Source organism: Engraulis encrasicolus, chromosome 13 (genome assembly GCF_034702125.1).
Source record: "Engraulis encrasicolus isolate BLACKSEA-1 chromosome 13, IST_EnEncr_1.0, whole genome shotgun sequence".
NCBI lineage: Eukaryota > Metazoa > Chordata > Actinopteri > Clupeiformes > Engraulidae > Engraulis > Engraulis encrasicolus.
This window is the reverse complement of record NC_085869.1, coordinates 16,975,512-16,993,890: the sequence shown is the minus strand read 5'-3', so window position 1 is coordinate 16,993,890 and position 18,379 is coordinate 16,975,512. Positions and strand designations below refer to the sequence as shown.

Here is an 18,379-nt window from a genome sequence, read left to right as displayed (position 1 = left end):
CCAGACCGATCCATGGCGGTAGCCGTGTTAGCACTCTTTCCCAGTTCAAGCAAACAGGCCACAGGGCGTCCTAAGTATAAGAAAAGTAGAATCACTGGAATTGTTCATGTCTACTGTTAGTCTCGTTGACTACATGACATTGATATGGAGTGAGAGGACACCGTCAACGAAGATGGAAATGTGCGTAATTAGTTAAGTTACGCACGATTGCCCAATGCCCGGGTTTCCTATGCAGTTAGATGCGCCCAAGAGTTCTTAAAATCCTTTTAATGACCCCTGTAAGATATTAACATGCTTCCCAAAATGCATGTAAGGATCTCTAATAAATTAGAGTCTGGAGCGTTAGATCTGATGGAACGGTAGAACTTAATTGTCATTGCATTGTGGCAGACATATACTTAATAGTGTAAGCTAGGTAAATAGTCGAAATCAATGATATGAGGCATGTCTCTTTACCTCCCATCAAGGAGGTGTTTCAACAGCATGCAGACTTAAAAGTAGCAGGTTCAGGAATAGACTTTCTAACCCACCACAATGAACACCTTAAAATGTATTGTAGCCTAACATGAGGTAATACCATTGTAACTAGTATAAGTTACACATTTTCACCTGTAATAGCTTACATTACTGTATTAGAGCAAAAAGTAATGCATTACAGTAATTCATTACTAAACTAATGTGTAATGTGTATACTGAAATGTAGCCTACCATACCAAATATTTACCATAGACTAATTTAATTCACCTACTCAGCTTACTCACCCTACTCTTCTACTTGTCTGCCATGGGTAAGTGGTTAGGGCATCAGACTTAGCCCAAAGGTTGCCAGATCGACTCCAGTCCTGACCCGCTAGGTTGGTGGGGGGGTCCAATTAACCAGTGCTCTCCCCCACTGAAGTACCCCTGTGCATGGTGCCATACTGCCGCACTGCTCTCTTGGGCGCCATTGGGAGCCCCTTTGCACGGGTGAGCATACATTTCGTTGTGTGCAGTGTGCACTTGTGTGCTGTGGAGTGATGTCCCACTGACAATGGGAGTTGGAGTTTCTCAGGTGGGCTTTCACTTTCACTAAAAAAAAATGCATTCATGCCTCACCCCTGCAAGGGGGCAGCCCCCAATGGTGCCCGAAAGGGAGCAATGCGACGGGACGTTACCATGCTCAGGGTTCCTCAGTCATGGAGGAGGACGAGGAAAGCACTGGGTAGCCATTTAATGCACGCCGTACCTCCAGTGGCACCCTGTAATAGCCATTGAAGTTAACTACCATAGTACTACATACTACATAACACAGGGCCTTAAGTATGACTTGGTCATTGCCATTCTGGTAACAGCAAATCTGTTTTAACAGGTTAGTAACTCCCCCCACCAACCTAGCGGATCGGGAGTTGAACCGGCAACACTCCATACTCTTCTCTGTACCTGAGCCTCCATCCAGACAGCGTGTCAATCACATCAAGCGTGTCTACACCTGCACTGTCAAGCACGCTTGCATTACATCTGGCCTGCCACCTATTCGGCCACACTGTGAATGCCCTTTTTGTGTACCACAACACAAACTCTCTCTCAGAGTCTGGATGCTCCTAACGGCAACCTTGACCTCATCATAATCCTGCCAATGCCCCCTTAGTATTAAAAAAAGAAATGGACTAATGTCCCCAATGACAACTAAGCATCCCTGGGGGGCTATACCACCCCAGTTGAGAAATATCACTGTAGCCCCTCTGAAGACTTGGTTCATCTCCTTCAGCCAGCCTGCTCCTGGTATACCCCTAAGCTTTGCCTCCTGAAGGCACCTAGGAGTCGGCTTGAAAGACTTCACAAAAAAAACTGTCCTTGGGCCTACACTGTCACCATGAGGCCTACAAAGACCACGTGAGGAGTTATTAAGTGTTCTCCCTAGGGCAAAAACTTCATATTACTCTCCACTCTCATCAATAGTCCACAGAACCACCCAAAGCTCTTCTCCACTGTCAACCACCTCCTTCGCCCTCCAGTAGGGCGGTAGCGGCATCAGAGACGGCTCCGTACCATGCTGCATTTGGAAAATAGAACCTGAGCAGAATTTTGACAGCAGCGGCCTGCAGTGTCCCATTGAAATGAATGGCAAAGTAGAAAACTATCATTGGCTGTGGGGGGGGTGGGGGGTGGATTTTGAACAGGACTGGCCGCACACGCCAACGCTGTCAGTGTGACAGGACGAGTAGCTGGTCTAACAGTCAGATGCTGCAGAACTCTGCTGTAGGTTCCAAGCATTCATTCAGCAGAAAGTGGATGGCATTCACATGCAGCTCCATCACACGGGTGCTCCATGTCCATCTGCCCTATACCTGAAGGACCGCAACTCAACCAGTGTTGCCAGATGAGACTGATGATTTCCAGCCCAAAAATGCTCAAAACCTGCCTGGAAGCACTACATCCCGCCCCATGTGAACTAAATTCTATTGATTTTTATGGCCATAAATCGCCAGAAAAACCCACCCACTCGCAGACGGCCATCCTAAGCAGCCCAATTGGGCGGGAAATCTGGCAACACAGAACTCAACCTCTGCTGCCAGTGCCCACCCACAGCAGTGCTCCCTCTCCTCATTCTCCCCTCTCAGCAATGTCCTACTGGAGACATTGAGAATGAACTAGCTCCGAAACGTCTGTATCTCCAGTTAGACTTCTGTTGTATATTTTCGGCTTCAATACAATTTTTCACACAAGTCTTGTGTGCGCCTTCTTTTTTCCATTACCTTGAGTGATTACTACTTTTTTGGGAGTGCTCGCACCAAGCAATACACGAGCATTAAGTTCAAGGCGCAGACGCCGACCTTTGTTGGTCTTTTTGTCATCCTCTCTCAGCAATAACCAGGTCATGGAGTCCAAATCTAATGTCACCTATAGCAAACTGGACCTACTGCCTACGGCCCAGGTAAAGGCATATCTGCCCACACTATCCTGGGCGCTGCTGGGGGGAGAAGGTGTTACAGATTCTAAGGGCCCAAGCACTGACAGCAATGACAGGGGCCCTTAAAGGGGGTCAAAATTTTTATCTTTTATGGGGCCCAAAATTTCTGGTGGCGCCCCTACCCACTATGCCCTACCACTGCGGCCATCATTAACACCTCACTGACATCTGGTGTGTGGTACCATCAAGCCTCAACATGGCTGTGGCCCACTCTCAATACAAACCCCTGCATGGACCCTGATAACCCTGGTATTTACTGCCCAATCTCCAACCTACCCTTCCTCTCGAAAGAGCAGTGGTTGCACTGTAGCTCCAACTACAATGTAACTAAATGCTACAATGTAACTAAATGTCCTCTTTGATCCCCTCGAGTCTGGCTTTCGACCCCTCCACAGCACGGAGACCGCTCTCATTAAGATCATGAATGACATACGTACTCATAGCTTCAGTCAACGCTCAACAGCTTTTGACACAGTCTCCCACATGATCCTGCTTCATCATCTCAATGAATACTAAAGGTCACTGACCTTAACTGACTGGATTTTGGTATTGCATGCCATTGTTCTCAGCAGGTCTTCCTCTATCAGTTTGAGGGAGATTATCCAGGTTTAATATTCAAACTGAATTGAATTATATACGCCCTATTAAAGGTTAAGAGGTTTGTAGCCCTGCCTGTTCTTGCCTTTTTTCGATGGAAGATTGCGATAAAAAAAGGGTGGCATTTATTGCCATATCGCCCAACACTACATTGTGGAGTGTTATAAATATACATTTATAACACTCCAAATGTACAACGAAAAAAAAGTCACCACCAAAAATATGGTCACGCACTCTGGTATTGTTTCGATAAGTGTCTGCCGTGTCACCAGCTGTAGTATGTATTTCCAGCCAGTGTTGTATTCATTTTTCAACAAGATCTTGTATTGAGGATAGCAGATTCTGACCCACTACACAAAGCCCTCCCCAGCACATGCCAAGGGTTGAGGTTTGGACTCTGTGGTGGGCAATCCATGTGTGAAAATGATCTGTCATGCTCTCACACTCCCAAAACGCACTTGAACCCAATTAATCCTGGCATTGTAATCTTGGAAAATGCCCTTGTCATCAGGAAAAATCCACTTTTGTAATAAACCTGGTAATTCACTGTATTCAGGTACTATACTGCCGTGCAAAACAAGAACGCAGTAACTCAAAATGGTCGATTTTTTTTTTATATCGGAAATGGGTTTTAAACTACCTCATTTGTCTTGTGTCAAAAAATGGTGGTCCAACACCGTCCCGTTTTGGAGAAAACTCATTTTGAAAGTGCAAAAATGACCAAAAAAAAGTTACTGTTTGTTGTATTACTAGGTTATGTCGTACAAAACAAAAACGCAGTAAGTCGGCGAGTTACTGCTGCACGTTTCAATGGGACTGGTTTGGGAGTAGACAGTAATACAAGCCAAGAACGCAGTAAGTCCTGCAGTAACTCCATTTTGTGGCAGTAATACCAGCTAAGAACGCAGTAACTCTGTTTTTTGTGACAAAAAGACACATAAATGTTGTTTTTTTGGGTTTTTTTGTGTGCATTAAATTTCTCTCCTAAACAAGCATTACTAGGAAGTGTCACCACCAATTTACCGACAACACAGTTGTCGCGCTATACGGGAAACTTTGAAGCCTTTTTTCTCAGTTTGCCGTTTTCAGAGTTACTGCGTTCTTAGATTGTAGGGCAGTATAGTCAGCTGACCTTGAGCACATGCTGCTACTGAGCCAGTGCTGCCAGATGGAAAATGATGAATGAATGTTCCACAACCTCAAAATGATCGTAGGAAATTATCGTACAAGACCCGCATTGACGTTTCAAAGCATCTAATTTAGGGTTTCTCAACGTGGGAGATACAGCCCCCCAGGGGGCATTGGGTAGCCCTAGGGGGCCATTGAGAAGGATACAGCTGAGGGGGGTGGGGGGTGGCGCTTAATTGCCATTGAGGTGCATTGGTCTATTTTATTTTTTAATCCTAAAGGAGACGTTGGCAGGCTTATGATGGGATCAAGGGGGTGTTGGGAGGCTTGTGATGAGGCGTTTGTTAAAAAAAAGGTTGAGAACCACTGATCTAAATGAACTGAATCTAAACTTTTTGAAAATTGAAATGATTCTAAATGTTTTTGCAGAGGACAAAATGGACAAAATTCAACTCAAAATTATGGTACAAATATGATAATTATTGTACATTTGGCAACACTGCATAGAGCTGACACCAAATGTTTAAATTATTGCAAATGCCAATGATTTCTCCCTTATCTACCTTTTTTTCCACAACCACAGGATGTGTGCTTTTGCCATGGCTGTTGCCAGAGAGCACTAATTATGGCAACAGCCTGAAACGTCTGCTCTACCCTGCTCTGACTAAAATAAAAAAAACTCCTTGTGCTTGACCTTTGTGTCTTGTTTAGTGTGCGAACCTGCTCCAACCCTATACCTTACTTCTTTTGGGTCCACGCACCTAGTTATTTTTCGTAACATCTAGAGCGCAACAATACCCTTACCTCCTGACATGGCTGTTAATGAAATGAGAAGCTATTGCAGCAGGATGGTTCAAGGACCACGAGACATAATTTTCTCTCATGAATAGGCTTAGTGGACCATCACAGGGTCCAGACCAAAAACCCATGGGGAATATTTGGGATGTGCTGGAGAAGGCCTTGTACAGCATTCATTCATCATCTTCATCATCAATACAAGTGCATTCCAATATGTGACCTTGCGTCCTCCACTTGTGCTTGTGGCCTCACATTTTGCTTATGTCCCGCCTCTGTTTCCCTGCTGTCAGCCTAGTCACAACAAATTTTGGGGACTATTCTTCATTCACCATCCAGTTTGCAAATGAGAAAATGACTTTAGAATTGAGCTTTTACGAGATATTGAAATATAATGTTGTCATGTCATCACAACATATTAGTTCCTGGTACGAGGCCACAAGCACAAGTGGAAGACACAAGTCTGCATATTGGAATGCACACAAGATCTTGGTGAAAAATAATTGGAGCACTGGATGGCGGTCTAGTCTTGTGACATTGCGGAGACATACTGTATATTAAAAAATGGCAGAGCAAATGTATGACACAATCAAACCTAATGGCATTCCAATAACATATTAGAGTGGTAGTGACTGTTTTTTGGCCGCACAGTGTACGAGACAATGGAACAATGGGATACTTTTTAACAGTGTTGGGAGTAACTCGTTACAAAAGTAACTAATTACTGTAATGCATTACATTTTTGAGTAACGCAGTAATGTAACTGATTACAGGGGGAAAAATCGGTAATATGTCCTCGTTACAATGCAAGTAACTTACACATTACAACGCATTTTTTTCACCTAAATTTTGTGTGGGTATTTTATTTTCTTTAATGTTCGCGGATCACCGCGAGATCAGCTATTGTCTACGATAGCCAACGTCCGTGCAGAGATTTTAAAGTTTCACGCAGAACATTGCTTCCTCTTTCACGCTTCGTCTCTCGAAATGGCAGGCTGACAAAGGATGACCGATCCAGAAGACCCACCTTGCTCGTTTTCAAGATGGGCATGCCCACTACTTTGACTCCATTGAAAATAAGGACGCCAAGAACATTTAAGTTAAATGCACACTGTACTTGAAACCCAAACCGCTTTCCACGTCGAAAAACAGTAGCCTACAAACAATTTGACGATTTCAAATTAGTCAGGAAAGGAGGGGATGCATCCCATTCGCACGAGACAGGGACACGGCTGGGTAGGCTATCCGACGGGGGGGATGAGTAGCCTATGTTGCACCCCCCTCACTTTTGTTCAACTAAACATCACTAAAATTGAAATAAATCAATTTGAAATAAGGCACATTATATGCAACGATGCCACAAATGATGCCACACACAGCAAGTGCCACAAAGCAAGCTTTCACAAAGAGGAAAGTATGCAAGCCTGTAAGCAAGCTTGTAGGCAAGCAAGTGCCATGCAGGCCAGCCAGCAGGCAGGTAAGCAACTGAAGTGTTGATAGTCCAGATTTATATACAGGTGCAAGGGTACCATGTGACCAGAGTCATCAGGGATTTGGCAGGTGAAGGTCGTAATTGAATAATGGCATAACAGCCCTTAGTACTCAGGTGAGGCCAGGCACTGATTAGCAGATTGGTTTAGATGGGACTGCTTGTTGCAAGTGTTACAAGTTCTTAAAATGTTTCAGCCATTCACACTTTCATCACTATCAAAATGCATGTGCTACTCATACTTTGCTGCATCAAGCACTTTTTAAGTATTGTAGTTTCTTTAGAAATAGTTTCATCATGCTTGATAGTATCAGAGAATCTTTAACCAGTGAGAATTACTTAAGTTCTTCAGGTGGTATTGAAGCTTGATGGTGATCACGGACAAGTGGAGGATGAATGGGTTTCAATGGTGCTGCCTAAATTAACTTGGTTGTTTCCACTAGAGATGTACAGGATCCAAGATCCGGTTGCGGATCCGGCAGGATAATAGGGTTGTTCACAGGATCCGGATCTGGTTCCAGGATCCAGGATCCGGTAGCCGAGGCTTTTCAGTCAAAATAGTTTGAGCCAACGTGATAAAAAAGGGCCCACATGTGTGAGTAGGCTATGTGTTTCAACCCTTTCGTAGGATCCGGTATCCGGTTCCGGATCCAGCAGGATCTTAAGCAGTGGATCCGGTATCCGGCAGGATCCTAAAAATCAGGATCCGGTGCATCTCTAGTTTCCACAACGGCGAATGCTGCTATTGTGCAGTACTTACTGTTTATGCTCAATATGTGACTCAAAGTAATATTTTCACAGTAGTTGTCTGTTTTTTTGAAAAACAGTAGAATGCTGTTGCAGAATTGCCCTAAATTAACAGTTATTTCTTACAGTGTACTTATCAAGCCTCAACTCCACTATCGTCCTTGGCATTGTTCAACAACGTTTATGTCAAAATCTGGCGCATGTGGGGGGTTGGGGGATCGGACATAAAAAAAAAAGAAATTGAAAAAAAAAAGAAAAAAAAATCCGACCGGACGATGACCAAACCTGACAACCAACCGGAACCAAACTTTTATTTTTCTTAGGCCTTATTGTATGTGGGTAAGACGCAATTCCTGAAAATGTTGTTTTTCAGTCTGCAGGCTTCCAAAACGACTTGTGGATGGCAGGTGAAAGTCATGCCACCTCATAGATTTGCACTGTAGATTGCCAAATCCTTATTTCCAGTCATTTTGGCTAAAGTAACTAAAAGTAATGCAAAAGTAGTGTAATGCCTTACTTTAAAAAAAAGTAATGTTGTAATGTAAGGCATTACTTTTAAATGACAGTAACATGTAATAAGTAGTGCATTACAGTTTTTGAGTAACTTTCCCAACAGTGCTTTTTAAACACTTGATAGTATGTATCTATTTAGGCTTATCTGCCATTTATTGTTTCGATTTGTCCCACAGTCTCACTGAGAATGAGGCTGAATGAGTTATTGGAAATGAATGTACGTACATTGGTGTAGGTATGGAAGCTAGTTAGCTTGTGACGTGTAAAGTTTTTCCATAACTTATAACCAGCTGAGTTCTCTCTCTACTGTGGACATTGGTTTATGTTTTTGATATTCCTCCACTCTGCACCTTGTAGTGATGTCTTCATGTTCAGATTGTGTGCAGTTCTTCGTTGCTGTCAAGCTGGCTATTCTTGCTTAGATCACACAGCATATTTTGACTCATCTTTTGTCAGAGTCTTGTTTAGCCTCCCTTTTTGGTGAATTTATGCTCACCCGTGAGGCTTTAGACAGGCAATTCCAGGGCATCTGTCCCATATGAGAGGGTTCTGCTGAGGCGGCTGAGGACTGGGAGCCATTGTTTTGATAAATGAACTGGCTGTTCTTTCCAGCGTTTGTGATGGGGGTTTTCTTGATCATTAGAGGCCACGGCAGCAGACCAAACTGCAAAAAAAAACCACCTTCTTACTTGTCTTGTAGAGACGTTTTGGATGTGCTAACAAGGCCTCTCAATCTTTTCATCTTAACATTTTTACACAAAATGCAGATTTTTAGGTGTATGTAAAGGAACAGCTGTATCTTTATGTGAAATCCATAGTAGTGTTTTCACTTACAGATCCCAGGACCTGGGTTTTAAACACTTCAGTCATTCCTGCCCTGACCAAATCCCATTTCTAATGTCTACCCCTTCCCTTTGTCCCTTGTCCCTTCAAACAGAACAATAAGGGGGGTTAGACGCCAGAGGCGCATCTTGCCACCAGGCAAGGCAGGCAGCCGCTTGGGGCCCCCAAGCCCCCAGATAGTGAATAACAGCCCAAACTTTACCACAGTAGTGGCAATTTTGGTTCAAATGTTCATTCTTTTGCATTTTCGCTTGGGGCCCCACTTGACCCTAGAATCGGCTCTGGGAGACGCTAGAGACGAGCCTTGATTGGGTGCATTCTCTGTCTTTATATTGGTGTGTGCAAAAATAGGCCTTATAGCATTTAAGAACCTCAGTGCAAAGATGGGCTGTTGTTATCTTCACAGCTGCTCACTTTGATTATTGGCCTATTTCTCTCAGTTCACGCATGCATCTGTTAATTAATTTTGACTTGTGGCATTCTGTTGGGTCACATCAGTTTAAACTTGCCAAGGTGCTTGGGGATGCTTGAGGTTTAGTACAGGTGTGAAGTGAAGTGAAGTGAAAGCCCACCTGGGCATTATCATTGTGACACAGCACTCACAGCACACAAGCTCACACGGCACACAACGAAATTGCATTTATGCCTCACCTGTGCAAGTGGGCAGCCCCCAATGGCTCCCCAAGGGAGTAGTGTGGTGGCACGGTTCCATGCTCAGGGTACCTCAGTCATGGATGGGGAGCACTGGTTAATTACTCCCCCCATGGGACGGCACTAGTCACTAGTGTAACCGAACTGATCCTGCATTAGTTTGCCACTCGGGGCTCGAACCCGCCACCTACCATTCAACGCTCCAGTTCCACACTGATAGCTGTGTGTGTGTGTGTGTGTGTGTGTGTGTGTGTGTGTGTGTGTGTGTGTGTGTGTGTGTGTGTGTGTGTGTGTGTGTGTGTGTGTGTGTGTGTGTGTGTGTGTGTGTGTGTGTGAGACAGCATAACATAGCCGGCACTGGTAGGTGCATTTGACATTCTGCATTCGTAGATAGACAGCAATACAGTGTGTGTGTGTGTGTGTGTGTGTGTGTGTGTGTGTGTGTGTGTGTGTGTGTGTGTGTGTGTGTGTGTGTGTGTGTGTGTGTGTGTGTTGTTGTTGTTGTTGTTGTTTACGTACATGAATCACATGTGATGTGATTCCTCCAGAGAGTTTCCTCCAGCTCTCCAGGATCACTGTCACGACCAAAGATACATGTGTGATCCAGCGACTCATAGATAGCAAACAGTATATCTCCTGCTCATGTTGACGAATGTCCCAGAATGCAACTGATGCTATCTCACCCAGTCCCTGTTTATCTATGACGTTGTTTTCTTCAAAAGGTATCAATGTGCTGCGAGACAGTTGGAGGGCAGTTCACGTGGGGTGAAGAGGGTCTTTCTGTGTGTGTGTCTGGGCTTGCCATTGGCACCTGTCAACCGGCCAAATACTGGTAAAACTTGCCTGTGCCTGGTAATAATTTCAGCGTCACTAACCAATTTGGCAGGTAGCTTATTCCTTGGTATGACATATCAGAATACCCGAGGCCTATATTCTGTTATTTTCCCCTTGTGCATCAATTGTTTGTATTTAAGTTTCTTATTTCTTTGATTTATTTCCACGTATAAGGTATGCACTCATCCTCTTACTTTCATCTTCTGTGGTTAGAGGTAGAGTGTCATGAGAAAGGAAAGGAAAGGAAAAAACAATATCAAATGTGTGGCTAGTAGAATAGCTAAGTCAGTGGTGTAGTCTACCTTTTTATGGTGGGTATACTGTATATTTGAGCATTTTTTGAAGTGGGTATACTGTATATATTTGTGCTATTCAAAACAATGGATCAATCAATTTTAAGTGGGTATACTGAAATCCTTTAAATTTAGAAGTGGGTATACTCTGTCTACCCGCATTCTACGTAGACTACACCACTGAGCTAAGTGACTCTGGAAAACAGCTAGCTACAGTGGCCTGTGAGTGAAAAAGTTAATGGCAAGCCCTGATGTGCGTGCGTGTGTGCCTGCCTGCGTGCGTGCATGCATGTGTGTGTGTGTGTGTGTTTGTGTGTGTGTGTGTGTGTGTGTGTGTGTGTGTGTGTGTGTGTGTGTGTGTGTGTGTGTGTGTGTGTGTGTGTGTGTGTGTGTCATTGAGCCATATTTAATCCACAGAGCAACCCGCAGCTTTTAATTGATACAAACTACAGTAGTGTTCTCTACGGGGTCATGTTTGATCTGCAACATTTCTTTTTGAGACATTTAGAATTTATTAAAATGTTGAAAATTAATGTTGTGTGAAAATGTCTGAGGATAAGATCAAGCCTTGTTACAGGAAAAAAAAAGTATTTTTTATGTAACTAAACTTAAAATGACCCAAAGACAGAAAGCTTTTTTTCATTCCTGTCCAGGGACTACAGATGAAAATATATGCCTTATGGCTAGCCTGATAAACCAGACTAAATGTGGATGTCTAATTTAGTCTGGCCTCGATGCATAATACATCCGAAGTTTCTTGATGAGAGCAACCTTCCCTCAAAAACCTGCCCACTTTGATTCAAAACACATCTTTGCGTTGTAATTGGTTTGCCAGATTCATGGCATTCTGGCTTCATTGAATCATTATGCGAGGCCAGACCCACCCGTAGACAAAACATTTTGCCGTCCAGCGGGTGGCGCTGGTTCACCAGGCTACATTATGGCTATAATCTGGCTCAATGTTATGTTGTGCTAGCCTCGCGACGCCATCCTCTGTACTCCACCCAAAGATTTTAGCTCCGCACATTGTCTGGCAAAAGCCTCGAGCTCGGTTCTCTCAGTGTTTCGCCAATCAGCAAACAGTTGAGAGTGGTGACGTAGAACTCACCCGCGAGCTCCGTTACTGATTGGTTAAGATAATTATATTCACACTTTCATTTTGTTATTTGTATGCTTTTGCTACGCTATAACGTAACAGGCATGCTAATAAAGCACAATATGGGTTTTAATTTGAGTTTTGAACTTCAATTAATTTAAATGATAGAGTAAGATCAGACCATCTCCCATCGTCCACGGAGACGGATTCCTCATGGCTTTTGCCAGACTGATTGACGGAGTCAACAGTCGGCTATTCGCTCAGGCTAATGTTGTGCACTGTCCCTGTTAAATAAACAATACATGAAATAAATGAAATGAGATATGTTGCAGCATTACAGGAAGTGTGGTTGGGCCCAGATTAGCATCATGAGATGAGGACAAGTTTTCATAGTCATTGTTTTACTTAATCACTTACTTACTTACTTACTTACTTACTTACTTACTTACTTACTTACTTACTTACTTACTTACTTACTTACTTACTTACCTACTTACCTACTTACCTACTTACTTACTTACTGGCTGCCCATTTTGCCTCCTGGCAAGTAGGGCAGCAACAAAGGTTCTCTGCTCTGGTCTGTTCTGTGCTTTGGTCTGGACACTATCCCATGTGAGGCTCATAGATTTCATTTCTTCCTCTACTGTGTGCCTCCAAGTGTCAGGTCATCCTCTTCCTTCTGGGGTCCATCGTAGGGCTACTCTTGGGATGCTGTCTTGCTCTCTCCTCAAAACATTTCCAAATCCTGTTCCATCACCGCTGTACTATTATGGTCTCTAAGCTGTCTTGTTGGTCATTGTATGAGTACATGATATTGCCCACTATAATTGCTATGTCTGGAACTATGAAAAATAGCTGCTTGCTGGCTTTACCTGGCAAGGAGACAGTAGTAATCCAGAAGACTTCCCTTGTGCTGTGAATGCATACAATTAAGGCAGTGAATGCTAACATTTCTGGCAACTGTTTGTTGTATTGTTTTTAAGAAGCTGTTTACATGTATACATATGTTTTTAAAAACACGTTTTGGCCTCTTGTGTAAATTTATACTGAGTTTTAGAATGCACATTTAAAAATATCCCATTTAGGGGACTAAAAACCACCAGTAACAATGGAGTTTACATTTTTATCCGCATGTAAGCAGCACCTAAGGTCCTGGTTACATGTATACGGATATGTTTAAATCCAGATATTTTTTAATCCGTTTAGGTGTAAACGTGACATGTGGATAAAAAGAAAATCTCCATTGTGACAGGGTCATCTAAGAATCCTGGTCCTATCCTACGTTGACCTTATGACTCTACATTCTCTGTCTATCTCTTCTTCCTCTGCCTTCCTGCTTTTTCTGCCTCTCCTCTATACCTCTCCTTTTAAATCTATCTCTAACAATGTTTTTTTTTTCATTTGTTAAGCACTTTGAGTTACATGCCTTGTATGACACAGTGCTATACAAATACAATTATTATTATATTATTATTATTATTATTAGGGTGCGTTTTAGCCCTCTAAATGGGATATATCGAAACTGGGTCAGCCGCATAGCAAACGAGTGCCCTACCATTAGCCCCAGCAGGGCCCTAAATGGGATATTTTTAGAACCAGATTTATTAAATGTGCACGCTAAAACCCCATTGACGTGTATACGCGAGGCCAAAACCAATGCGTTTTCAAATATACCCATATATGTGCAAACAGCTTCCAAGGTGCTCATAGATATCCCAATGTGCCAACTCCATTCCCATGATACAGTGAGTGGCTGCAGTTGATATGCAGCTCCAGTGCTTTTCTTGTCACTTGTGTTAGACTACTGCCGGGATTTAAACTCATTCTTTATTAGCATTAGCTGAGATGTTTACATCTGGACTGTTTTTGTGAGATGTGTGTGAGGGGTTCACAGCAGTTGCTTTTCCATGTTCTCAAATACAAGGCATAACATACTGTGTATAAGTTTTCTTATAACAACGAATATAGCCAATATTGCCTTCATTTTTTAAAGGTAAAGTAATTTATGAAATAGTTTTAGCGAATCATTTGTCATATGTGTTACTGTACATCTAAGTTAACTGATATTTTTTGCATATTTATATGATGCATGTCACTGTATGTTCTTGTATCCATTGCCTGTAGGGACGGGCACATTTGGCCGGGTGGTCCTCGTCAGAGACAGGAGAACAAAGAGTTACTATGCACTGAAGTCCATGAAGATCGCAGACGTGATACGGTTAAAACAAGAACAACATGCCCATAATGAAAAGGAAGTTCTCCTGGAGTTGAACCATCCCTTCATCGTCCGGCTGTAAGTCATCTGATGATTACCTGTTATCAATAGATGCTTCTTGCCGCTACATACACGATCTGGCGAGCAAACAGTAAACAGATTTTCTGTTTAATTTTTTTTGTGCAATGCTTGTAGCAAACCTCAGTACTGAAAATGAGTTCAACATCACACACCATTTGCAGTATGCATGTACTCACAATTCCTCTGCCTTGTCAACATACTGAAAATCTTTTTGTCAGTAAGCAGGACAGAAAACCTGAACAGCTGGTGTGGTTATCCCTCTTGAGAGATTGCAAACAAAAGGGGGAAAATCAGCTGATGCAACATATTGCCAAAGCATGTTTTGATCTAGGTGTGCTTTACGACTTTATCGTTTTATTGCTTTACTATAAGTCCTTCTGAAATAGGTTGTGAAATTCTACGGTCTTTACAGAAATTTCTTCCATGATGCTTTACAAATGTATGTAATGCACGATGAAAGCGCTCTGAATCTTTATTGAACATATTGTGTTATTTCAACTCTTTAGTTATTGGACGCATCACGATGACCGCTGCCTTTACATGCTGTTGGAGTACATGCCTGGGGGAGAGCTGTTCAGTTTTCTACGTAGCAAGGGCAAGTTCAACAACAACACGGGGCTCTTCTACTCAGCGGAAATAGTGTGCGCCATAGAGTATATGCATACCAAGGACATTGTATACAGAGACTTGAAACCAGAGAATATACTGATGGACTGTGAGGGACACATCAAGCTCACCGACTTCGGCTTTGCCAAAAAGCTTTGTGTGGACAGGTACAGTATGGGCGGCTAAATCAAGGCTTTTACATTACATTACATGTACATTACATAACACTTAGCTGACGCATTTCTCCAAAGCGACATGTGCTTCTTTTCCACTGCCGCTTTTCTGGTAGGCCTACAGCTCGACACAGCGTGACTCAGACGGCAGTTTTTGCTCTTCGATTGAGCTGTGTTGTGCCCAATCGAAAAGCAAATAGTTGCGGCCAAGTCGCGCTGTGTCGAGCCGTATGCCTACCCAAAAAAACGGCAGCGGAAAAGAGGCAGTTCCTTTCTTTTTTGGGGGATGGGGGCTCAACTTTATTTAGACAGGACAGTGAAGAGTGGGACAGAGAGACAGGGGAGGATTGGGAAATGACCCGGGTCGGGAATCAAACCCGGGTCGCCCGCGTAGCTGTCCAGTGCCCAGCCAACTAAGCCATGGCTGTTCCAGTTGCTTTCTTAAGTACAGGATATTAGTTACAGTCCCTAGAGTAGGGTAGGGTTAGGCGCTTTGCTCAAGTTCACCTCAGCTATGGAGTGAGATAGGATGTGGAAGGGTGGGATTCGAACCAACAACCTAAAGTCCACCTCCTTAACCACTAAGCCATGGCTGCCCGACACAACACTTACCTTAGGCTCAATCCATGTTGCCTTTTACTTAGAAATAAGAAAATTACAAAAGCTTCATTGATATACATGAGTGTGCATTAAGGATCTTTGAACTTCAGCCAATTTTGACATGCAGTTGTAATGCTCACACTACCCTGGACTTGTCAGTACCTGAGAATATGTTTTTTTCTCCAGCCTTTTCCGAGATCCTGGCCATTGTAATAGGGGCAGAGTTTGTTTACATTTAAAAAAAAAAAAAAATCCCAATAACATCCAAAAGGCTATGCAACATCAGCAGACAACTAGCAAACAGCAATACCTTTTGGGATGATATTTGGAGTAGGCCTAGGTTGTAAGTTAAGAAGATGTAACAATGTAAACAAAGTCTGCCCCCATTAGAATAGCTCAGATCTCGGAAAGGGAGCCGAAAAAGGCAGCATCACCGGGTACTGACAAGTCAGGGGTGGTGTGGGCAATACAACAGCATATTGAAATTGGCAGAAGTTCCCCTTTAAGGCTTTTCAAAATGAATGTGCTGTAATTACAGATCACACAAGTGTCTGGTACATTTCTCAGTGCTACAGTTGTGGCTGTCAGTTCAGAACTTTTGCCTTGCACTCAGTGAGATAACCCTTCCAAGTGTACTTTACCAATTTCTAGTAATAAAACTGTCTTTCATAGTGTAGAGACCAAACCCAACACCTCCATTACTTTAGTCATGGAAGACAGTGTGTGGCTGTGATGACAAATGCAGTATATTTATGAAGCAGTTGAGTCACCAGTTGATCATAAGCTGTAATTTTCTCTCACTGATGAAGACAAGTATTTATCGCCATCGTTTATTTTAGCATTTAATGCTGTTCACACTGTCCTACAATCCAACATCTGTTAATAGATGGGAGGAATGACTCACAGAGTTAGTTAGTGTAATGGAACAATGTGTTCAGTGCATCGCTAGCTCCACCCAGTGGCTGCAGGCCTGACTAACTCACATTTCTGACAGCCAGTTGGGAAATTAACAGTATCGTTAGTCTATTATTTGCCCTATATAAATAATCTCTCCAGATGAGTGGGCATATAAAGACTTTTTAATGACGTACAGTATATTCTGCAGATGGCTTTGTCTACGTGAACAGTGCTGCATGTAATTGTGTGTCTTTAACAGTGTAGGTTGCCTGATGCAGGGCAGGCAACATGTTGGAACTGGTTAACAGGTTTTTTATTTCCCTTTTAGTAGGTTAAAGGGACACTGTGTGAGATTTTTAGTTGTTAATTTCCAGAATTCATGCTGCCCATTCACTAATGTTACCTTTTTCATGAATACTTACCACCAGCATCAAATTCTAAGTATTCATTATGACTGGAAAAATTGCACTTTTCATACATGAAAAGGGGGATCTTCTCCATGGTCGGCCATTTTGAATTTCCAAAAATAGCCAATTTTAGCTGTAAAAATGACTATTTCCTGCACAGTGTCCCTTTAAAGCCTGCACATCCAGAGAGGTCTTACCTGGGAGCGGGACAACCAAATGACAAGATAATAAACTGAAAAACGTCCTATTCAACCAGGATTTTTATTTTTGATGTAACGTTTCGGGTGAACGTCTGAAGAAGGGTTTTCACCCGAAACTTTACGCTAAAAAAAGTAGGAGCCGAAAAATCCTGGTTGAAGAGGACTTCTTTCATTTTTTGATCTTGTCATTAGGTTGTCCCAGGTCAAATGCTTTTGGATGTGCAGGCTTTAAAGGGACACTGTGTGAGATTTTTAGTTGTTTATTTCCAGAATTCATGCTACCCATTCACTAATGTCACCTTTTACATGAATACTTACCACCACCATCAAATTCTAAGTATTCATTATGACAGAAAAAATTGCAATTTTCATACATGAAAAAGGGGATCTTCTCCATGGTCCGACATTTTGAATTTCCAGAAATAGTCATTTTTAGCTGCAAAAATGACTCTACTTGGGCCATACTCGAAAATAATAGTTTATTATTTAGTTAACTTTCATGAAAAGATCAAATTTGGCAATAGGCAGCCCAGTTTCAATGAGCATCATAGTTGCAATACCTTTTTTGACCATTTCCTGCACAGTGTCCCTTTAACCTACTTCTTCCTCTTCTTTCCCTCCCCATGGAAGTAGAACCTGGACCCTGTGTGGTACACCAGAGTACCTGGCTCCCGAGGTGATCCAGGGGAAAGGACACGGCACGGCAGTGGACTGGTGGGCTCTAGGAGTGCTCATCTTCGAGATGCTCTCTGGGTAAGCTACCGATTGACTGCAGTGTATTTGATATACCTCCACATGCATGTATAATTACTACAGTGGATAATACTTCAATGGTTTGGCAAATTAGAATATGTAATATATACAGTAAGGCAGAGTTAAATATTTGGAAAGCAAAACAACGACAATGGCAACAATTTTCATCCCTTTGGCTCTTGTTTGGCATCTTGTTTGTTTTACAGTATAATCCATCCAACTGTACCTGTATGCAATGTATACCAAGCCACATTTTTCACATTTTTCAAATATGTATTGTATCGTCCATCACCTAAAGGGGCTGAAGTAGATGTTCGGTGAGTCTTTCCCAGTAGTAGGGCAGACATCCACAATATGGTACAGTCATTTAGTCATTCATGATGAGAAAGGTCCGGAAACCTCTCAGACAGCGGCGCTAAAGCTAAAGCAGCACTGCCTGGTGGATAGTTTGCCTTGATATCCATCCAGTGGTGACTTGCCAAGTCAGACACACTGTGGTGGTCTGGACAGAG

The 18,379-nt window shown here is 42.7% G+C and overlaps 1 protein-coding gene across 1 annotated transcript in view; it reads left to right on the top strand.

Moving 5' to 3' along the window:
• The window catches only part of LOC134460465 (cAMP-dependent protein kinase catalytic subunit PRKX-like), a 66,418-nt gene that overhangs the window by 34,236 nt on the left and 13,803 nt on the right, over window positions 1–18,379 (top strand). The window contains exons 2-4 of the mRNA XM_063212854.1: window positions 14,060–14,228; window positions 14,738–15,004; window positions 17,748–17,867. Of these exons, the coding sequence (XP_063068924.1) occupies window positions 14,060–14,228; window positions 14,738–15,004; window positions 17,748–17,867 (556 nt within the window). The remainder of the gene's footprint in view (window positions 1–14,059; window positions 14,229–14,737; window positions 15,005–17,747; window positions 17,868–18,379) is intronic.